Below are 23868 nucleotides of genomic sequence, written 5' to 3'. Positions count from 1 at the left end.
CATCTTTTTCCCATGAAGTGATGGGACCAGATGCCATGATCTTTGTTTTCTGAATGTTGAGCTTTAAGCCAACTTCTTCACTCTCCTCTTTCACTTTCATCAAGAGGCTTTTGAGTTCCTCTTCACTTTCTGCCATAAGGGTGGTGTCATCTGCATATCTGAGGTTAGTGATATTTCTCCTGGCAATCTTGATTCCAGCTTGTGCTTCTTCCAGTCCAGCGTTTCTCATGATGTACTCTGCATATAAGTTAAATAAACAGGGTGACAATATACAGCCTTGACGAACTCCTTTTCCTATTTGGAACCAGTCTGTTGTTCCAGGTCCAGTTCTAACTGTTGCTTCCTGACCTGCATATAGGTTTCTCAGGAGGCAGATCAGGTGGTCTGGTATTCCCATCTCTTGAAGAATTTTCCACAGTTTATTGTGATCCACACAGTCAAAGGCTTTGGCATAGTCAATAAAGCAGAAATAGATGTTTTTCTGGAACTCTCTTGCTTTTTCCATGAGCCAGCAGATGTTGGCAATTTGATCTCTGGTTCCTCTGCTTTTTCTAAAGCCAGCTTGAACATCAGGAAGTTCATGGTTCACATATTGCTGAAGCCTGGCTTGGAGAATTTTGAGCATTACTTTACTAGCGTGTGAGATGAGTGCAATTGTGCGGTAGTCTGAGCATTCTTTGGCATTGCCTTTCTTTGGGATTGGGATGAAAACTGACCTTTTCCAGTCCTGGGGCCACTACTGAGTTTTCCAAATTTGCTGGCATATTGAGTGCAGCACCTTCACAGCATCATCTTTCAGGATTTGGAATAGCTCAACTGGAATTCCATCACTCCACTAGCTTTGTTCATAGTGATGCTTTCTAAGGCCCACTTGACTTCACATTCCAGGATGTCTGGCTCTAGGTCAGTGATCACACCATTGTGACTATCTTGGTCGTGAAGATCTTTTTTGTACAGTTCTTCTGTGTATTCTTGCCATCTCTTCTTAATATCTTCTGCTTCTGTTAGGTCCATCCCATTTCTGTCCTTTATCGAGCCCATCTTTGCATGAAATGTTCCTTTGGTATCTCTGATTTTCTTGAAGAGATCCCTAGTCTTTCCCATTCTGTTGTTTTCCTCTATTTCTTTGCATTGATCGCTGAAGAAGGCTTTCTTATCTCTCCTTTCTGTTCTTTGGAACTCTGCATTCAGATGTTTATATCTTTCCTTTTCTCCTTTGCTTTTTGCTTCTCTTCTTTTCACAGCTATTTGTAAGGCCTCCCCAGACAGCCATTTTGCTTTTTTGCATTTCTTTTCTAGGGGAATGGTCTTGATCCCTGTCTCCTGTACAATGTCACAAACCTCATTCCATAGTTCATCAGGTACTATGTCTATCAGATCTAGTCCCTTAAATCTATTTCTCACTTCCACTGTATAATCATAAGGGATTTGATTTAGGTCATACCTGAATGGTCTAGTGTTTTTCCCTACTTTCTTCAATTTAAGTCTGAATTTGGCAATAAGGAGTTCATGGTCTGAGCCACAGTCAGCTCCTGGTCATGTTTTTGCTGACTGTATAGAGCTTCTCCATCTTTGGCTGCAAAGAATATAATCAATCTGATTTAGGTGTTGATCATGTGGTGATGTCCATGTATAGTGTCTTCTCTTGTGTTGTTGGAAGAGGGTGTTTGTTATGACCAGTGCATTTTCTTGGCAAAACTCTATTAGTTTTTGCCCTGCTTCATTCCATATTCCAATGGACATGAATTTAAGTAAACTTCAGGAGATAGTGGAGGACAGGCTAGCCTGGCATGCTGCACTCTATGAGGTTGCAGAGTCAGACATGACTTAGTGACCGAGGAACAACAACTGAGTGACACTGTAACAGAGTGACACTGACAGACCGGAAGTGGCATTCTGCCTTCCAAGTGCAGAATTCTGCTCTGAGTGAGCCCTCAATAAGTGTTAAACCCAAGTAGTTATCTCCAACATATGCAGCCTTATCGCCAATGACTCACCACGTGCTTCACATTAAAGAATATGAAGTCAGGGACTTCCCTGGTGGCCCAGTGGCTAAGACTCTGTGCTCCCAGAGTATGGGGCCTGGGTTCAATCCCTGGTCAGGGAACTTGATGTCATATGCTGCAACTAAGAGCTCACATGCTGCAACTAAGACCCAATGCAGTCAAATAAATAAATTTTTAAAAAAAGACTATAAAATCAGATTAGAGTAGTCACAGGACACCAATGGACACAATACTTCAAACAGTAACATTTATGGATTTACTGACATTATCAACATTTATGATGTTTTCAAAGGAAAAAAAACCTCTCAGCCTTGGGGTTTTTATCATGTATTTACAACATACCAATATAAAACTTTCATTTGCATATAATTTCACTACATGAATAAAAGTGACCACTTCACCTCAGGGAATGTTAAATCTGTCATTCATAGGAAGGTGAACATTTCTTTCTAAAGGATGTTACTTCACCCTGCTCCCTCCTGGGTTCAAAAGCCCAGACTCAGTTAAAAATTCCAGGCTGGGGGCAGGATCCCCACTTGGATTTAACTATGTTCATGCTTTCACTTCCAAGCCTACTGATGTTGTGAATATTTGCAGCATTCATAGTTGCTACTTCCTAATCAACACAGACTCTGATGGGAAACTAAAACATACTTCCTACCATTCTTGATCCTATGATTCAAAATGATAAAATCTGTTAACAATGTAAGAAACTAGCCTTTCCCACAGATTAAAAAATGAAAAACAAAGCAGGCAAGACATTAAATACACAAACTACCATGTAGGAACTTTTATAATTAACAAAGTTCTGAAAAGGACATTGAAAGGTGCCCTGTGCGGACAAAGAAAATACAAACCAAAAAGCAAACACAAAGGCATAAAGACAAAGGACATTCACTCATTTTAAGGACTCTTATCCCCAACGTTCAAGTAAGGAAAGTCACTGTTGTAGATACAACTGTGTTGACATCTACACAAACAGCAGGGCTGAGCAAATTTACACCCAAGGAAGGAACAGGCAGAAGAGAATTTCTGGAGGAAGAAAACCCAGCTGCTCCACATCTTTCATCTCATGGGCCTCTTTTATTGTTGCCTAACACACACACATACCTTCACTCAAGCGAAGTGCCAACTAAAAATTGTCGCTGGCTACCTGGCTTTACAAGGATAAAGTGAGTGGCCACTGCAGCCACTGACCTTCAACAGCCACCGAAAGGAGTTAGGGTGGAGATCAGGAGTGAGGCAACTGCAGTCCAGGAAAAACTGGCAGAAAGGCATTCGGATAGTTATTTTCAAAATAACATTGCAGGAGCCCAAAGGCTTGCATCTCTTCCTATCTGGAAAAGCACTAAAATCATCAACAGTGACACCTGCCCATGACTAGCAGCAAGCCTCTGCCAAAATGCATGCTTGACTGTACGTAACCCCCTAAAATCATGCATACACTGACCTTAAGCCCCTCCACTAAAACCATATACAGACCTTAACCCCCTTCACCAAAATCACATATACACTGACCTTACATATACACCATACAGGAAGTGGTAACCCACTCCAGTAATTTTGCTTGGAGAATCCTATGGACAGAGGACCCTGATGGGCTACTGTCCATGGGGTCAAAAGTCAGACACGACAGCACACGCACAAGAGACATCACACCACATATACACCAAAATCGCATATACACATTCCTCAGAGCTGAGGTGCTGCCTCCCAGCTATAGTCATTTTGCCCTCAGTATGCAACTCTCACGTTGTGCATTTTTTTTCAGTTGACAGAAATCAATTAAAACCTATCACATTGCTGACTGTGATGTCTCTTGTGCGTGTGCTGTCGTGTCTGACTTGCAACCCCATGGACAGTAGCCTATCAGGCTCCTCTGTCCATGGGATTCTCCAAGCAAAATTACTGGAGTGGGTTACCACTTCCTCCTCCAGGGGTTCTTTCAGACCCAGTGATTGAACCCGCATCTCCTGGGTCTTCTGCATTGCAGGCAGATTCTTTACCTACTGAGCCATCAGGGAAGCCCCTGTGATGTCTCTAAGTCCATGCTAATAAGTTGGTAATTATTTCCAAAGAAAGCAAGAAATGCTGTGATCCACACTTACTTCCATCTTTCCTGTAGCTTTCCTCTGAGTGGCCTAAGTCATCTGAAACCACCCAGGCAGGACTCAGGAAATTTTAAGGTTGTAGCTCTTCAGAATGACTCTGAAGGTCTCTGCTACACATTTTGTGAAAATACAAAATTCAAATGAATACATTTCAAAAATCTTGTGGGTTTTACTAAACAATTCACGAATGGGCACCATCTAATCTAGCAAACAGAAAGGAGCTCCTAGAAGCTGTTGAAACTGAGGCGTTTTATAGGCAGAAGAGGGAGGGAACAGGAAGCTAACACTAGGCAAAAAAGTTATGGCAAGGTCACTTTCTTGAGGGGCCAGCCGGGTTTATCAGACAGATGACCCGTTTAGTGTTGATCAGATTATTGAAAGACAAGATTTAAGATTCCATTTCTGGGAGGGCCTCTGCTGTAATTAAGTCAAGTCAACATTTGGTGACAGGGGCCTTAGCATTTAGGGGTTCCATTATAGACTATACTCTTGTATTTAACAATATAGAAATATTTGTCTAGAAGAAAATAAACCATCAAGTTCAAACTTCCTAAAAAAAGCCATCCTCCCTTTTCTTCAGAGACTAAAATCACAGCTATAAATTCTAAAGAGGCCCAATTGTTAAATATTAAACTAAGTAAATTATAGCTAGTTGTTAGTTATGGGCTACATGAGTAATTTATACGTGCTGTACACACACACACACACACACACACACACACACACACACGCAACAGGGCTCCTTTTACATAATGTTTACTTGGAGTTAAAAGATACTTTAAAATTAGAGGATTACAGAAAACGTTTCTTAGCCTTTATGACAACACTGGACACATTTATTTGCATCACTAGCCAGGGACAAAAACTCTTAAGGGGAAATCCTGAGGCACTTTATCAACAACACATATCATGACAAGGTTTTCAGAGGTCCACTGTGGCGAAAGTGGAGAAAAATCTGCAGTTTCTTTTGGTGGAATGAAAACTGAATCAGTGATGGAACACAGAGATAACACTGCTACAACTCAGATCCTCCTGCATCAAAAAGATGCATGTGGGAAATGTTACTGACATTTAAAATACTCCATTAAGTCACCTGAATAAAACTGTACATCAAGGAAATTATGAAAAGGCTTCTCAATGACTTCCAGTGAAAACATTCTTTATTGGTAAGCACACACTTAAAACTTTCTTGATTACACACATCATGCAAAACTGATGTCACACATGGTTGTTTATTTTAACAATCTCTTCTGATGGAATTATAAATTTTAAAAAGTTACAGTGACCGCAATAGTAAAAAGAATTCAGGAGAACTCTGAAGGAAGCAAACACTTTGTAGAACACGTGAAAGTAATGTTCATCCCTCTGGCTGTTTAATTCTCCCTCCCAATGAGAATCTATTTTGGAAAACTATTATATACAAGAATGGCAGTCATTCATGTATGTGCATCCTCAGGCACACCACCTGACTAAAAAGAAACTACAAGAATAAAACTTCAAATAATTTTACAGGTTTTCTCCATTTTGTTAATCTAAAACAGGGCAATGCCCTTATTTAAAACGTTCACCTGTTGCAGGAGATTATTTCCATACGGATATGACTCTGCTCCTTGGAAGCATAGCTTACACCCGGTAACCCTTCTGTGCAGAGACTGATGGACTGAACTGTCACGTCTGCATTCTCCAGGTTGTTTCCAACCGGTGGGAAGGAACAGAGCTTCCCATTCTGAGAAGTCTTAGGAATACGCTGCTTCTTTTATGACACCGAGCATGAGTTTTCTCTGCGGTGGTGAGGCCAACACTGGCAGGTGGGCGGGTCTGGGAGCCCTCCCACTGTCTGCCTCACATAAGCAAATTCAGCTCCTTGAAGTGAAGCCCCCAGTGAAACGTGACATCCAAAGCTCCTACTGGCACATTCAGGTCAACTGGCAGAGTGGAGTTTTCCAGAGACCAAGAAGTGGGTGCTGCCGTTAATGAAGACAAAGAAATGCAGGAGTGGCCTTGGAACTGGGCAGTGGGAAGAGGGTGGAAGAATTCAAAGGAGTGTGGCAGAGAGCCATAGGAGCAGGGCCATGGCTGGGAAAGGCAGCGAGGGCTCCAAGGAGGTAAGGGGTGTGTCAGAGAACAGCTATGTGGCTGTGAGGACAGAGTTACTGGAAAAAAGGACCTTTTAAAAAGTTCAGGAGGAAATGAGGCCTGTGCTGTGGGAAAGTGAAGGAAGAGAGATTCCAGTGAATCAGTGGCAGGAAGCTTAGCATTGTGACTGCAGCTGTGTGCAAAGAAAGGCGCATGAGAGAAACTCAAGACTCTCAGCTGAAGAGATTTCTAAGTGGTGTGGCAGGGGCAGCCTGCTTTCTTCTTACTGATTATAGTCTAATGTGAGAAAAAATAGGTAAGTTGAGGGAAGGACTGTTAAAAAAAAAAAAGGAAACAGGACTTGATGACCTGGAAATCCTTAGCGTATGGCAAAGACATTAAAATTGAAAGATTTACTTTTAGGTAGCTGAAGCTGAAACTCCAGTACTTTGGCCACCTCATGCAGAGAGTTGACTCACTGGAAAAGACCCTAATGCTGGGAGGGATTGGGGGCGGGAGGAGAAGGGGACGACAGAGGATGAGATGGCTGGATGGCATCACTGACTCGATGGACATGAGTTTGAGTGAACTTCGGGAGCTGGTGATGGACAGGGTGCTGCGATTCATGGGGTCGCAAAGAGTCAGACATGACTGAGCGACTGAACTGAACTGAGGCCTGCTCTAGGGGAAGAGATGAGACTGTGGCCTACGACCTACTGCTTATACCTGAGAAAGACAGAGAAGGTCACAGACAGCCGGAAACAGCTGGGTTATCTAGGAAAGCTCTGGAAGGAGCCTGTGGTCTAATGGAGTGAATCTCTGTAACATACACAGAAGATCCACATGTCTCAAGAATGTTACATCAGCAGATACTGCTTTCTTAAGGGGACAGAGACAACATGAAATGAAAAAAGATGGCTCAGCCTCCTACAATTACAGACATTACAAGCTGACAGAACTACTTGGCTGCAAATACCTGCTACCTTTCATGAAAAAGGAAAAAAAAAAAAGAGGTCTCTGAGAGAAAGTCACACACCTACAAAGGCTGCTGAGTCACAGAAGGCTGTTTCCAGGCCTTCAAGCCGAGTGTGGCTGGCTGAACTTATAAAGTGCTTGGCACTGGCAGCTGTTTCCACCCCATTTTCTTTTTAAAACAGGAATGTCTAGAACGGTTATTCTATGCCTGTTGCCATTATATAACTGGTTTCTCTAGGTTCACAGATGGAGAGAAATTGTGTCCCAGGAATCACTCATACCAGATGTTCACTCATACTTGGTTTACATGATTTAAATGAGATTCGGGACATCTGAGTTCATGAGATCCAGGTAAAACTTTGCACTTTTAAGCTGGTGCTGCAGTGGGTTGAAGCTCTTGAGCACCTTTCAGGGTGGAATGTGGATCTTCAGGACAGGAGTGGACTGCAGTAGACAGAAAGGCCTCCCCAAACGTTCATGTTCTAATCCCCAAGCCAATGAATTTGTCAGTCTATGTGGTAGAAGAGATTCTGCAGATGGGGTTAAGTCACACATTTTAGGTGAGGAGATTATCCTAGAGTATCCAGGTGAAGCAAATATAATCGCCAGGGCCCTTAGAAGAAAGGAGAATCAAAGGTGGAGGCAAAGGCCGTAAGGATAGAAGCCAAGATGAGGGGCTTGGCCATAGTGAAGGGATGGATGCCAGCTGAAGAGGCAAGAGATGAACCCTGGTGCACTGGAAGGAACCTGTGATCCATCACCTTTCACAATCAAAGGGACCTCAAGGATCCAGTTACTATGGACCTTATGTGGGGAGAGCATCCAGGATCACCTGGTAGACCCAATAAACAGAGAATCTTTCCCGGCTGTTTTCCAAGAGATGAGGAGTCAGAGGGATACAGCGTTGCTAGTTTTGGAGACAAAGAGAGGGGGCCACAGGCCCACGCATGCAGGTGGCTGCTTGAAGCTGGTAAGGCAAGGACACACATATCCCCGAGACCTCCCAAGAGGAACAGTGCCCTGCTGACACCTGACTGTAGCCCAGTGAGGCCCACATGAGACCCAGAGAAGTACAAGAAACCTGGGCTATTGTAAGCCACCATGTCTGTAGTGATTTGTTACAGCAGCAATAAAAGACAAGCCAGGAGAGGTGATCAGGAAGAAGAATAAGCTTTTCTCTCACTCCTGCTGCACCTTCCCTCAGCAAACATCTGGCTCCAGCAGAAATGCAGACATTTACGCTGGTGACTCTTCAGGTTCTGTCTCTTTGATGGAATTCATTCTTCCGTTTCTGCCCTCGTTTGGTCTTGCAGTACATATACTCTGGGTTGAACACTTACAACAGTGTTTAGTATACATAGTGGGTCCCCCAGAAACACTTGCTGAATGAATAAATGGGGGTGATCAAGACAGGCGCTGCCAGGACTGTAGTTACTCTCCTTTGAAGTGCAGTTGAACACACTCCTCCTCAAGAACTGCTGACCTTTATGTCTTTTGTTTGTTTATGAAGGTCATAACACACAAGGTGAAACTGTATTTTCTGACATGAGTAAAATAGCTAAATCAGCAAGTAGAAAGGAATTATTTATCTTAATAGGAGAAATAACTATTATACAATCCAAGTATTTAAATATCAGAATACAGACACCGTTCCCAGTACACATTACAGAAAAAATTTCAAAGTGTTTGATCAGAAGATTTCTTAATGGCTGCTGATCAATGCAGCATCAAGAAACTTTAGTGCAAATTTTACCAAATGTATTTGTCAAAAATGGCATTTTGTTCTTTTTCTCTGCAAACAAGTGCTGTTACATTAACTCTGTGCATGTATCAAATTGGTTTGCCTGAATATTTAAAAGCTATCAATGGAAGCCAGCCCTTTCGGCTAAAACTTCGAACATATGTTACCTTAAGATCTATTTCTAGTCCAAATTTGTCTATCCTAAAGCTGGAAGATTGAAGAATTAAACCAAAATTTATCTGTATAAATAATAAAAATAATTTTTTACGCTCTTAAGTATTTTCCTCACTAGTATGGCACATTACCATTCCTACATGCTACTGCATAGGTAGGACAGTATCATTTTAGCTGTTGCAGTATCACAGTGTTAAGAATATCTGCTTCTTGTAGTGTCAGGCTTTCATCTGTTAGCACTTTGTTTGGAAACGAAGTCACGAGAATAAAGTCAAGAGTTGCAAATTCAGGACGAGACTGAACGATAAAGTCCCGGACATCCAGGATCCTGAAGAAGTAAGATGAAAATAATTTGTGATATGAAAGTTTTATTGTCATTTAAGTTTTTTAGCTAAAATTAGATAATAATTAAAATAAATCACACAGTTCTAATCCTTATTTAAATGTGTTATAACCTTCTTTAATTTCAATGGATGGATTTATCTTGGCTTTCAGGTAAAACATGAGGATTAACTCTGGAGAGTACCTAACAGTTACTTTCACTGTAAATAGACACAATCTCCAGGTGAGTCGTCTATCAAAGAAACATCAACAATGCTACTACACTGAACTACAAGGGCTGACTTTTTCATAGTATAAAATATCTTAGTAGCACATGATCCAGAAAAAGGTACCTCAGATGAGCCTATGTCAATGTGTCTGTACCTATGAAAAGTGTTAAAAAAAAAAAAAAATTACTTTCATATAGACACAGTAACTCAACTAAGATCATAAATGTTATCTCTTAGTGGGACACAGTGAACAATAAAAACAGTATCTTATTAGCATAACAAATGAATGCTAAAATGACATTTAACACTGTTAATTTGAAATACTTGATAACAGCACAATTAACCTTTATTTACACTACAAATCTCTATGTAGATTATTAATCCTACAGGGTTAGGGCTTCCCTGATAGCTCAGTTGGTAAAGAATCCGCCTACAATACAGGAGACCTGGATTCAATCCCTGGATTGGCAAGATCCCCTGGAGAAGGGAAAGGCTATCCACTCCAGCATTCTGGCCTGGAGAAGTCCATGGACTTCTGTATGGTCAATGGGTTGCAAAGAATAGGACACAACTGCGACTTTCACTTTCAATCAGGGTTATCATAAATTTTTAAAGGAGTAAAGTTCAAATAAGGTTTTACTAAAGTAAATCAAATCTGATTCAACTTTTCCTGGTTTTAGCATCAGTGCAAAATGATAGCTTTTAACAATTTTCTTTATTTCTAAGTGGTATCTGCATTTGCATTAGTATTTGGACAGTTTACAGAGGATGTTTAAGTACTAATTATTTGACTTCTTATTTCAAGTTTTTCTGTCAAAAACTTACTTCAAAAGTAAACCTAAGCAATTTCATATTTTTCCTGACTCAAGATGCACCCAGATTTACAAAGATAAGTCACCCTGAGCTTACCTGTGAGTACTGTTGAATCTCTGTATCAAACGGCTCCCGTCTGCTAACCTGATCTGGATTTTGGTGGTTGGCATGGAATCGTCAATAAGAACCACTGCATTGAATAGTGACTTCTCCTCTTCTGGGGAGGAAGGTGTACTGACTATTTCAGGTGTGAGGCTAAGAAAGAAGAATTAAAGAATCAGAACGTAAATATGAACACATAAGACGCACGACACACTGCAGACAGTAGTAGCACCATTCAGACCTACAGCTGACTCTCCACTCATCCTGCCATCACGTCTGCACCAGCGAGAACACGGCTTCCTTTGGGATAGCCTGTTTTTCTTGCAAACTCTTTTATTAAAATTATTCTGGGTCCTACGATTCTGATTTAGTTTATCCAACTTCTTTTGAAAGCCTAACTCTGGATTTCTTCCTCCTTCATCCCTTTGAAATTTCATGAGACTGTTGGGCACAATGGTCTTCAGTCAGAAACCCGAGCAACTTGGAGTTTATGTCCAAGACTGACCATGAGCACAGACAGATTTCAGATCCCAGCTTTGTCAATTTGTGTGAACTCAAGTATGTAAATTAATCTCTTTGAATCTCAGTTCTATCATTTATAAAATGGAAATAATAATGTTATGAAAGTCTGTTATAGTAATACAGTGCTTGAAACAGTGTTTCAAGAGGTATCAGTTATATTTGTACATATCATCAATACTAAGCTATTAATTTAAACTTAGTTGATACCACTTTAAAAATCTGATTTAAGTAGTTACTGTTTTACAAAAAAGAAGTAATGAGAAATTTAATATATGGTGATGACAGTGATAAACAAACAGACTCTGTATGATTTCAATACCTTTAGACCATGAAATTTTTGCATCTTGTTTTATACCCCTGGATATGTTCCAGTGTCTCCTAGTTTACAGTCTATGGGGAACCTGAATAAAATTTGTATCCTACTGTTACATGAAAACTGTATAAATCTTAATTACTTTGAGTTGGTTCATAGTGCTTTTCAGGTCTTTTATATAATTCTCCTTCTCTGTATAGTCTATTAATTTTTGAGAGTTGGTATCAAAACTCTAACTAAAGATCTTACTTTATCGACTTAATATATGGTGATGAGTGTGTAATGAACCTTGTGTAACATGATCTCTTTCCAGTGGACCGTGGTTACTAGTGACCACAGCGCCTTCTAATGCTAGCAGGATGACCCATAACTGTAAGCTGCGAGTGAATGTAAAAAACAGAGTGCTCTTTTGGTTAAGCAATTAAAACAAATACAGCCAAGTTCTTTAAAGACATCACATCTTAGTTTTATCTCAGTTTAAGGGATCTTTTGACAATCTTGATGTTTATGCTTTCAAATATTGAGACTTAGATGGGTCCCTATCTTACTTTTGAAAAAAAAAAAAAATATATATATATATGTTAGGATAGAGGCCCCATGAGCATTTGTGCTTTATTCTAGTACAAACTGAGCTCATTATGGCTCTTATTCCCACCCAAAAGCTTTCTCAACCTATACAGCCAAGTGGGAAAAGTAATTGGCACTTCCTGCTACGCTTTGCCTTTCCTTAGCTACCTCCTGACACATATTACAGAACCAATTTCAGAATGTATATGATAAAGACATGGAAAAGGAGAACATGATGATCTGCAGTCACTGCTCAGGTAGTATTAGGGAATTTCCTGTCAAATTTGTAATTCAGGGTTGAAAGAGCTGTACCACCAAGGTGGGTCACGGTGCCAACAGGAGGATGGGAGGCAATGAACCAAGGGGCCTCTTCCCTCTCCCTCTGCGTCCCTATCCCCAGGTCTCCACGCTGTCATCACCACCAGCAGCACATTCAAGTTCTGGAGTGAGGGAGGCGCCGTGGCTAACAGCATGGATCCAGGAGCCTGACTCCACGGCTGATTTCGCCACTTGTCAGACATGTGACCGGCAGCAAGTCCTTTCACCTCTCTGTGCCCAAGTTCCCTCAGTTGTAAAACAGAGACAACAGCTGCACTATTGCAAAGATTAAATTAATTAGATCTGTAAGCAAGTCAGTGTTTCTATATAGTTGGCTATTAATGTTTTAACTACTGTCCTAACAACCACCAGGGGAGGAAAAGTTACCCGTCACCCCACTGGCACATGGGGTTCTGGGGTTCTCTTCATGACGTCAAGTTGCCTCACACTGCTCTTTCTGTGCTTTAATGCTTTCTGTTTAAAAAAAAAATTCGGGCCAGCTAAGCTACTTCTCAAAACACGAAAATAAAGTGCAGGGTGGGAACTCTAAGAAGAAAAGCTTTCATGCATTTCTTTGTATGATGTGTGTGTCTGTCAAAGTGAAATTACATGGAATAACAATGAAAGACAGGTATAACGAACTGACACTGAATTCTTCCCTATGCTGAGAAACGAAAGGGGAAGAGAGAACCACTGTGCACAAGGCAGCTGAGAAGAACTTGGAAAGGAAGGAGTCACATGAACAGGAACACAGGGCACCCGAGAGGGCATGGTGGCGACACAGCCAATTCAACGTACCACCTTCAGTGACGTGTGGAAAACGGAGGGTCACGTTTACCAGCACACATTATTATGTTTACGAAGAGTCCAGTCATGGCTACTATAAAGGAGTCCATCATACATCATGCCACACTCACTGGTTTCTAAATTGTGCTCAGCAAAGTCCTGGGTTTCACTGTCTGGAGGTATCTAAGACAATCCCCTCTTTCTGCAATGAGAATTCTATATGTTTCCATAACCTGAAGAAAGAGTTTGGCTGCTTAAAATATACTGAAAATAACCAACTTAAGGACACTGCTTTGGCTGTAAGCGCTTAGCAATTACTCACAGCAGACAGATGCTTACAGCTATGATCTAAGATATTTACTGTTTTATCTAATCAATAATTTCCCCCTCTGAACCCACATAATCATAATAAGAAACAGGCAGGATGGCACACTGGTAAAAAGCATGCACTCTGCAGACAGAGTGCCTGGTTTGAACCTGACACTCTAACCACTTCCTAGCTTAACTCTCGAAGAACTACTGCACCTGCAAATGGAATGGTGACAGGCGCTATGGCAAGGAGCTGCTGTGAAGATGAAGTGGGTTCATGTCTACAAAGGTGCTGACAGAGTCAGGGATATGCAAATAACTGTTGTCTAAGTCATGCTCAAAACTCTCCAAGCCAGGCTTCAGCAATACGTGAACCGTGAACTTCCTGATGTTCAAGCTGGTTTTAGAAAAGGCAGAGCAACCAGAGATCAAATTGCCAACATCCGTTGGATCATTGAAAAAGCAAGACAGTTCCAGAAAAACATCTATTTCTGCTTTATTGACTATGCCAAAGCCTTTGACTGTGTGGATCCCAATAAACTGTGGAAAATTCTGAAAGAGATAGGAATACCAGACCACCTGACTTGCCCCTTGTGAAATCTATATGCAGGTCAGGAAGCAACAGTTAGAAGTGGACATGGAACAACAGACTGGTTCCAAATAGGAAAAGGAGTACGCCAAGGCTGTATATTGTCACCCTGCTTATTTAACTTCTTTGCAGAGTACATCATGAGAAACGCTGGGCTGGAAGAAGCACAAGCTGGAATCAAGACAGCTGGGAGAAATATCAATAACCTCAGATATGCAGATGACACCACCCTTATGGCAGAAAGTGAAGAGGAACTCAAAAGCCTCTTGATGAAAGTGAAAGAGGAGAGTGAAAAAGTTGGCTTAAAGCTCAACATTCAGAAAACGAAGATCATGGCATCTGGTCCCATCACTTCATGGGAAAAAGATGGGGAAACAGTGGAAACAGTGTCAGACTTTACATTTTGGGGCTCCAAAATTACTGCAGATGGTGATTGCAGCCATGAAATTAAAAGATGCTTACTTCTTGGAAGGAAAGTTATGACCAACCTAGACAGCATATTAAAAAGCAGAGATATTACTTTGCCAACAAAGGTCTGTCTAGTCAAGGCTATAGTTTTTCCAGTGGTCATGTATGGATGTGAGAGTTGGACTGTGAAGAAGGCTGAGTGCTAAAGAATTAACGCTTTTGAACTGTGGTGTTGGAGAAGACTCTTGAGAGTCCCTTGGACTGCAAGGAGATCCAACCAGTCCATCCTGAAGGAGATCAGTCCAGGGTGTTCTTTGGAAGGACTGATGCTGAAGCTGAAGCTCCAGTACTTTGGCCACCTCATGCAAAGAGTTGCCTCATTGGAAAAGACTCTGATGCTGGGAGGGATTGGGGGCAGGAGAAGAAGGGGATGACAGAAGATAAGATGGCTGGATGGCATCACCGACTCGATGGACATGAGTTTGAATAAACTCCGGGAGTTGGTGATGGACAGGGAGGCCTGTTGTGCTGCGATTCATGGGGTTGCAAAGAGTTGGACATGACTGAGCGACTGAACTGAACTGAAGTATAACATTATCTACTAACACTATCACCAAAATTGCACATCTGATTCCATCAGCGAGATCTTCACAATTCATATCTTAGTTTTTACTCTCTAGGTTATTTTGCTCTCATTCTCAAAGAAAATTCATGTTAAACAAAGACAAGTATTTTCTCATTTTAGGATTTTACCTTCCAAGTTTCTGTCCTTCTCCACTAAAAGCCTTGAACCTCAACCTAGGCTTTACGTATTCTTGATCCTGATGGTCCTCCATGTCCAAATTTAAGTGTCCTCCATGAACCAGTCGCTGAAGCTCCAGGGGAATTTCTCTTAAAAAAAGAAAACCCACAATGAGATAAGACCGCACATCTGTCAGAATGGCATTCATCAAATAGAGCACAAATAACAAGTGTTGGCAAGGATATAGAGAAAAGAGAACCTGTATCCTGTTGGTGGGAGTGCTTCTGAGAGTTAGAGCACTGAGCTGTGGGATGGCATTTATAGCTCAGTCAGCATTAGAAAATCCCCCTGAGGACCTAACAGGTAGTGCGGTATTTTTTTCTGAACACCCTGGCGGAAGGCTGGAAGTCTGACGGGGGTGGTTTTGATTATCCTCTGATTCATGTGTGCCACCCTCCTGCAGCCAACTGTTGTTTTTTTTGTATCGTATTAATATGCTTTGAACTTTTCAGGAACTCACCTGCCACATAAACCAAAGATTGTACTTTGTTTTGTCTGGAACTTAATCTAGTCTCTGACTGCAATACCACGTATAGTAATGAAGCTGCTAACTTCACACACCTCACTACCCCATTATTCTGACTTCTGTTCATCATATCTACATGATAAGTGCTAGACTGCACACAGGTGTGCAGTCTGTGTGTATGTGTGCTCAGTTCCCCAGTTGTGTCCAACTCTTTGAAACCCCATAGACTGTAGCTCACCTGGCTCCTCTGTCCATGGGATATCGCAGGCAAGAATACTAGAGTTAGTTGCCATTTCCTCCTCCATGGGATCTTCCCAACCCAGGGATCTAACCCGAGTCTCCTGCATTGGCAGGTGGATTCTTCACCACTGAGCTACCCGGGAACCAAGCTATCTACTTTGTTATATTTTGGTTATGTTATATATTGAAATATGTGTAATTGCATAATAAATTACCTTCCTTTACTTCTTCACCATATTTAAGATAAATGTTACATGAAACTTTTATACATAATATGCATAGACTGATATTATCTATAAACACTTCCTTGAGGATAGTAAAGATGGTGCTACAAAATATGTCATAAAGCAGGGGGCAATGATTATACAGCTGACAACCACTATCTGACCATCAATCATTTTTTTCAAGGTGCCTTTTCTAAAATTGTTTTTGATCATAATTTGAACTTGAGGATACAGTGTGGCTCAAATGAAAACACTCCCTTGGTATTCCAAGACTGAACGTTAGCCTACAAAGTTCATGGAGTATTTTCATTTAGTAATAAATTAGTTTGGATCTTTACGGATAGCACACTCATCATCAACATGGTCTTTCCTTCTCCCATCCTGAAGTAAGCGTTATTTCAACAGTCCTGTTGATCTTCACCAGGCAGAAGCCCACTTCCCCCGGCCCCCGCAGCTCCCAGTCTGCTCAGTGACTCTGCAAGCTCCCAAGCCCATGGCCCTGACCTCAGCTCTTGACCTTGCACTTACCACCAGCACACACTGCCTGCCGGGACAGCCTCCCACCTTTCTCAATAACTTCCTTCCCAATTATAGCATGTCTTACGAAACCTTCTTCAGTATTCTGACATTATCTGGGATAATTCAACTTCAAAATCCAAGCAAATTAATGTCCTAAAATGCCTTTCCTTCAGAGTTCCACCTCCACTCCCCTCCTACCACTCTGCTAGGAAAAATTTCACCGCCTGGAAAAGCCCCACCTTCAACTCCTGGATGGAGAGTAGCCTCCTGTTCTGGGCCCTTCACTGCTACTCACATTTCCCAGCTCATAACCAGCCTGATGTCTTTCTTTCACTGTATTCCTACTTAGGGATGATCACTTATCAGCTAGTGAAAATAAACAGCTCTTGTAATTGTAGCAAAATCACTCAAGTCCTTGTCCTTCAGCCACAAGGGCTGGTGAGTTACAACGTTCTTTAGATGGGTCAGGGCACTGTAAATCTGGTTTCAAACATTTTAACTTCAAACTAACCTTCTGAATTCTTCTGCCAGCAGTAATGCCATTTAAAAAGATTTCTAATATAAGCGGCTTTCAGGCATACATGCAGTGAGTCACCCTGTCAACAGTAAGCAGGACAGTGGCTTAGCAGATGGGCAGACACCTACTGATCAATTCACAAATTTATGACACTACGATGCTGCTTCTCAGAACTGGGACCATAGCTTCATGAGATTTTAAAAGAAACCAGTATCTACTGCTCCCCCCACCAAGTTAAGAACCAGTGACTTATAGACAGCAATGTGTCCTTTATATACTTAAAATACCCTTCCCCCCAGAAGCTATTTACAGAATATATTCCAGTAATTCACTCTTAAAAACCAGTGGAGCACTTCTGACTGGTGGTCTGTTTAAAAAAACAAACAAAAAACCTCCACCCTCAGTAATAGACAAAATCTAAGTAACGTATCTTACCCTCTCTTAACAGACTCCAGAAACTGGGCATTTGTTGGGTCATTGTAAGGTCTCAATTCTCCATCATCCAAGCTGAAACCATTGCTCCACAGTTTAAGCAAAATTTGAACCTTTCGAGCATAGAAAAAAGAAATACAAGAATGCGTCTGCATTAAACAATTTTAATTTTCAAACACGTTATTTACTACTTACTTACAGTATGAAGTACACACTTTCCTGGTGGTCCAGCGGTTAAGAATCTGCCTGCCAATGCCGAGGAAACAGGTTCGATCCCTGGTTGGGGAGCTAAGATTCCAGGTGCTGCGGGGCAATTAAGTCCATGTGCCACAACCACCGAGTCCAAGCTCTAAAGCCCGTGCTCCCCAAGAGAACCCACGGCAACGAGAAGCCTGCACAACGCAACTAGAGAGTAGCTCCCATTCACTTCAACTATAGAAAGGCTGTGCAGCAATGAAGACCCAGTGCAGCCAAAAATAAATTAAAAAAAAAAAAAAGAAAAAAAACAAAAAACCAACAAAAAACCACCAAATATTTAAAAAAATATACAAAGCTTTTTGTACCATCCTTTACTTTATTCAGGTCAAATAAGGACATAAATGGAACCACGTGTGCTTCCTGAGATTTGTATTTGGCTTACCAAACTGACAACGGCTAAAATATCAAAGGTGCCACTGTTGGAGCCCGGCCTTGAAGTACAATTATTTCTAGTTCATTGAGAAGGCCAAAGTCGTGAGAGAAGCCACTGCCAACCCACATCCACTCTTCCCCTTCATCTATACTCATATTCTTCTCTGTTTCATGCCAGAGAGCACGACGGAATCTCCAGCGACCCTCCAAAGTAAAACTATTCATCACATTGAAAATGAGACGGTTAACTCCAAAATTTCAAAAAGCAAAAACAAAGACTGACTTTAGGCATTTCTACGTTTGTGCGTACGTGTTGTGTCCAACTCTTTCCGACCATGTGGACTGTAGCCTGCCAGGTTCCCCTGTCCATGGGATTCTCCAGGCAACAACACTGGAGTGGACTGCCATTTCCTTCTCCAGGGGATCTTCCCAATCTAGGGACTGAACCCACGTCTCTTATGTCTCCTGTATTGGCAGGTGATTGTTTACGACTTGGGTCACCTGGGAAGCCCTATGTTTCCATGTATATAACTCAGCTAATTCTACACCATGATGGTATGCCATTTATAATAATTATTATGACATTTATGTAACTCATTTTGACAGTGAATGATACATTCTTTCACAAACAGTTATATATCTTTAAGTGCAAGGCACAGCTGAGATACAAAAAAGGCACAGCTGAGAAACACAAAATTTGAATCTGAAAACTTACACATTAGTCTTTTTAATCAATACTTCAAAAAATAACAGAAGAGAATTTCAATTTTTAATTTTATAACAAACAGTAGTAACTAGCGGCAAAAATGAACAATTTCTCATTTTTATTACTGTACCTACATCTTGCAACTGATTTTCTCCATAGATGTATTCAGACTGCTTACAAAAGGAATTACCTAATCTGTATCCTCCACCTGTAAAAGACTAAAAACACACAGCAAGTGGGTTAAAAATTCAGTCTTATTAAAGCAAAACGTATGATAATGTATGATATATATTTTAAAACTAGATCAATTATAATTAGCCACACTGGTTTATACTTTCCAGGAAATTTTTACATTAAAATAAAGGTCTTATGTTACAGAGATGTATACTCTAGTATATTATTTTCTTCCCATAAAAACATGAGTGACTCAGAAACTGAAATAACTTATGCCAATCTTAAATTAGGAAATACATTCATACACTGAAATAATATTTTTAGGTAGAAACAGACTTTTAAAACTCACCATTAATATTTTATAACAAGTCTTATAATAAAATTATAATTCTTGAATCATATTTGACAAAGCATTAAGAACTTCATAGAGAAAGGAAGAATTTAATAAAGTGAGTATAAATAACCCTGAAGAAAAGCTCCATACTTATTTTATAAGCAGCTTTGACTCAACTGTAATCAATCAACTGAACTGCACTTTTTATTTTGTTTCACTAATCACAAGCTCTTCTATTTTTCAGGTGAGGTAGCTTATGAAGTAAAAACACCATTCCTTTTAATTATTATTCATATCATATATGGGTTTTTAATCATCAAATTCATAGAAATGTTAAGAAACTGCTTTAATGTTTGATTAATAGAAAGTTATAGACTTTGAAAAATAATGGAAATATCTGAAACAGAAATACACAGAGAAATAGTGTTTGCAAATAATATAAAAATCTATAGCAGATCAAGTATACTGATAGCATATTTAGTCTTAAAACTTCAGCCCTTACCTTAGATTTGTCATCACCCAAGGCTCTTGTGGCTTCATTCAGAGGGACGGCTCCATGCTGCCTCGCCTCTCTGAAAAGTTCATTCACAATTTTCCCAGTTGAAGGTTGAACTATATGTAATCCACTGCATTCATGCTCACTTGAATAGAACCTTTAAACATTGTAAAGTTCATCAATAAAAACAGATTGTAAGCATAAACTACTTTAAAGCAAAAGACTACACAGTCTTAGGAAATGACTTTTATTTAAAGAGAGCCATTTCTATGGCTTTTGTGAAAGTACTTAATTTTAAAATCGGGATCAAGGAATTAAGAAGTAAAAAGTTCATTCATCTACTTTCTCATGGAGTTTGAGAAAATGCTGGTAGCAGGCTCAGCATGCCACTTGAGAACTAGCTTGCTTCTTCCTCCCTCCCGCTCTGTGACTGCTGATCTATCGGTGTGATCCTGGGAAAACACTGCTGACAGCCAGAAGCTAAGTCTCCTCCCCAGAGGAACCCACATTTCATAGGACTTGGTTAGTGAAGAGCCCTCTAGATTTAGACGATATGAACATCTAAATTCCAAGGCCTACACATAAGACTCTGACTGAAAAATTAACCTCCCCCCATGTTAAAGGTTGTAATCTCCCTGTGTTAAAGGGCTTCCTTGGTGGCTCAGAAGATAAAGAATCTGCTTGCAATGCAGGAAGCCTCGGTTAAATCCCTGAAGAAGGGAATGGCAACCCACTCCAGTATTCTTGCCTGGAGAATCCCATGGACAGAAGAGCCTGGTGAGCTACAGTCCATGGGGTCACAAAGAGTCAGACACGACTGAGTGACTAACACTTTCACACTTTTTCACTATGTTAAAGGTAAATAATTCAGACCTCAATTTTCTCAATGTGTTAGCTATGCAGTGAATCATTTCTCCTCTCTTTTCTATTTCCTCATAAAAGCTTCCTTCACATAAATTAGTACACTGTTTTATCTTTCAAGATTTTTTCCAATCAAGAATGTCAGAAAATATAACCAATGAAATATAAACATGGAGACTTTCAGAATAAGATGAAAATCAAAGCTCATTTCCTGAACTACCCATACCCTCCAGTCCAGTTCCCAATCTACACTGAACCGACTCAGAAAATGAAACAGAGGGGGAAAATTCTATCAGCACTCAAGACCAGGGATAGAGTCACCTTCAAGGCTTTCTCCAAATGAGTACCTGCAAAACGAAACAGGAAAGGGAAGGGAAGCTCTGCTCTCAACTCACTGTCCGTGGAGGAAAGATCCAAGAGGAGAACAGTGGACACCAGCAGAACCCCACTAACAAGGCTGGTTCACAGCTGGGGGCGGCTGGGTGGACTCCAAGCTCCTAGTGCCCTGGGGAGGCACCTGAGGTCCAAGTTTAGCCAGAACAGGAGCCAACCGAAGCCCTCCTGCCAAGCTGATCCTTAGAGGGTCCCATGCAACAAACCAAGGCCAAGCACTGCCATGGCTGGCTTTAAGACTAGGGTCAGTGCAAGAAGCCAGTAGTCATGTAGGGATATGAGAGCTGTAAAGAACGCTGAGTGCCAAAGAATTGATACTTTCAAAATATGGTGCTGGAGAAGACTCTTTAGAGTTCCCTGGACAGCATGGAAATCAAACCAGTCAACCCTAAAGGAAATCAACCCTGAATACTCATTGGAAGGACTGATGCTGAAGCTCAAATACTTTGGCCACCTGATGTGAACAGCTGACTCATTGGAAAATGCTGGGAAAGACTGAAGGCAGGAGAAGTGGGTGACAAAGGATGAGACGGTTGGATGGCATCACTGACTCAATGGACATGAGTTTGAGCAAACTCCGGTAGATGGTGAAGGTCAGGAGGGCCTGGCGTGCTGCAGCTGATGGGGTTGCAAAGAGCCAGACACGGCAACTGAACAACAGGGCAAGAAAGAGCCTGACAGCTGATGCCTTAAATGGCAGTATGGGAAGGGAAGGGGAAGGGAGGGAAGGGCGAAGGAGGGAAGGGGAGGGAGTGGGGAGCTTCTGCTGCAGGCTCTCCCTAATCTCTTGAGCTTAGGCTCCCTCCCGGGTCCCTAATCTCAAGAGCCGAGTTACAAGGCTCCTTCCTCTCAGTCTCGGTGAGAAAGACCTTACAGGAAAAACCGGGCACAGGAAAAGATTTACTAACTTCTTTACGGTCTCTGAATTTTTATTATCAGTATAAGAAATTTCTGCCTGCCTCGAGGTCTATTTTCTTCCAGAAATTTTATTGTTTCCCTTTTATATTTAGATCCACAATCCATCTTTTGCCTCTTTCATAAGTATGCCTATATACTTACTTCTCTCTTGCTCTATTTCAACTCATCTGACCATCATTTGTCCCTGCCCAGAGATAACAACTTCCTCTGTAGAGATGACTCTCAAATATAGGTTTTTAGAGCCTCTTACTTATGGTCCAGTGCTGAATTGAAAAGCACCTACTTGAATCCAGTTTATCTCTTCCCATAAATGATCACCTTTTCCTTAGGTACTAGATTAAGAACTTTTCAGAGTTCTCTCCCATTCTCTTACTCTCTTTTCCATGTCACCACATTTCTATTCCACATCATCATGTTTCTACAATAAATTCTTTTGAAAGTATCCACACCAATGTCACCCTTTCTCCTCCATTCCTCTGACACCACGCTAATCCTAAATTTTACCAGCATACTCTTTGGATCACTACAGTTGTTTTTTTCTTGATGTCTTATTTTGTTTTCCTCATTACTCTTTATTTTATATGGTACTGCCAGTCCTCTTTTTCTAAAGGTATTATAATAACAACTAACATTTATCAAGTGCTCATTTAATCCTCATAAAAATGGCATTAACTCCACTGTACAAATAAGAAATACTGAAGTTTAGGGAATTAAAAGACTTGTCCACTGCCAAAATCTTATTAGAACAGAGAGGAGAAAAACAACTGAGGTACATCTATGACTAGAAACAAAGTTTTTATCACTGTAATTTTTATTGTAAAATTTACAGTAAAACCATACACTGGCTTTCCCCTTTCCACATAAGCACAGCTTTCCTTGGCCTTCCAGGCTGGCTATGCTGCGGCTGCATCCAGGACTGGACATGTAATTTGTGGGCCCAGCACCAAAATGAAAGTGGTCGTCTCCTTGTTCAAAATGTGTTAAGAATTTCAAGACAGTAAGAGCAAAGTTTTCCAGCAAATTAAAACCGGAAAAGGTCAGTTTTCATTCCAATCCCAAAGAAAGGCAATGCCAAAGAATGTTCAAATTACCACACAATTGCACTTGTCTCACATGCTAGCAAAGCAATGCTCAAAATTCTCCAGGAGAGGCTTCAACAGTATGTGAACCAAGAACTTCCAGATCTTCAAGCTGGATTTACAAAAGGCAGAGGAACCAGGGATCAAACAGCCAAATCCAATGGATCATAGAAAAAGCAAGAGAATTTCAGAAAAACATCTACTTCTGCTTCACTGACTACACTAACACCTTTAACTGTGTGGATCACAACAAACTGTGGAAAATCCTTAAAGAGATGGAACACCAGATCACCCTACCTGCCTCCAGAGAAATCTGTATGCAAGTCAAGAAGCAACAGCTAAAACCAGACGTGGAACAATGGACTGGTTCCAAATTGGGAAAGGAGGATGTCAGGGTTGTATATTGTCACCTTACTTATTTAACTTATATGCAGTGTACATCAAGCAAAATGCTGGGCTGGATAAAGCACAAGCTGGAATCAAGATTGCCGGGACAAACATCAATAACCTCAGATATGAGATGACACCACTCTTATGGCAGAAAGCAAAGAAGAACTAAAGAGTCTCTTGATGAAAGTGAAAGAGGAGCATGAAAAATCTGGCTTAAAACTTAACATTCAAAAAATTAAGATCATGGCACCTGCTCCCATTACTTCATGGCAAATAGATGGGGCAACAGTGGAAACAGTGACAGACTTTAATTTCTTGTGCTCCAA

The 23868-nt window shown here is 40.9% G+C and overlaps 1 protein-coding gene across 4 annotated transcripts in view; it reads right to left on the bottom strand.

The window, feature by feature from the left end:
- Nucleotides 1-5259: 5259 nt before the first annotated feature.
- Nucleotides 5260-23868, bottom strand: part of UBXN2B (UBX domain protein 2B) — a 31355-nt gene continuing 12746 nt past the window's right edge. For 3 of the 4 annotated variants that reach the window (XM_055546046.1, XM_055546048.1, XM_055546047.1), the window contains exons 3-8: nt 19908-20058; nt 19032-19115; nt 17565-17674; nt 15115-15252; nt 10544-10702; nt 5260-9411 (exon numbers count right to left, since the gene is read on the bottom strand). In XM_055546046.1, coding sequence (XP_055402021.1) covers nt 9249-9411; nt 10544-10702; nt 15115-15252; nt 17565-17674; nt 19032-19115; nt 19908-20058 — 805 coding nt within the window. In that variant the 3' untranslated portion in view covers nt 5260-9248. Of the gene's footprint in view, nt 9412-9757; nt 9789-10543; nt 10703-15114; nt 15253-17564; nt 17675-19031; nt 19116-19907; nt 20059-23868 lie in introns of all 4 variants that reach the window. The other variant, XM_055546049.1, reaches the window with a different exon arrangement.

The sequence above is a fragment of the Bubalus kerabau genome, chromosome 14, assembly GCF_029407905.1.
Source record: "Bubalus kerabau isolate K-KA32 ecotype Philippines breed swamp buffalo chromosome 14, PCC_UOA_SB_1v2, whole genome shotgun sequence".
Taxonomy (NCBI): domain Eukaryota; kingdom Metazoa; phylum Chordata; class Mammalia; order Artiodactyla; family Bovidae; genus Bubalus; species Bubalus kerabau.
This window is presented reverse-complemented; position numbering and strand designations above follow the sequence as displayed.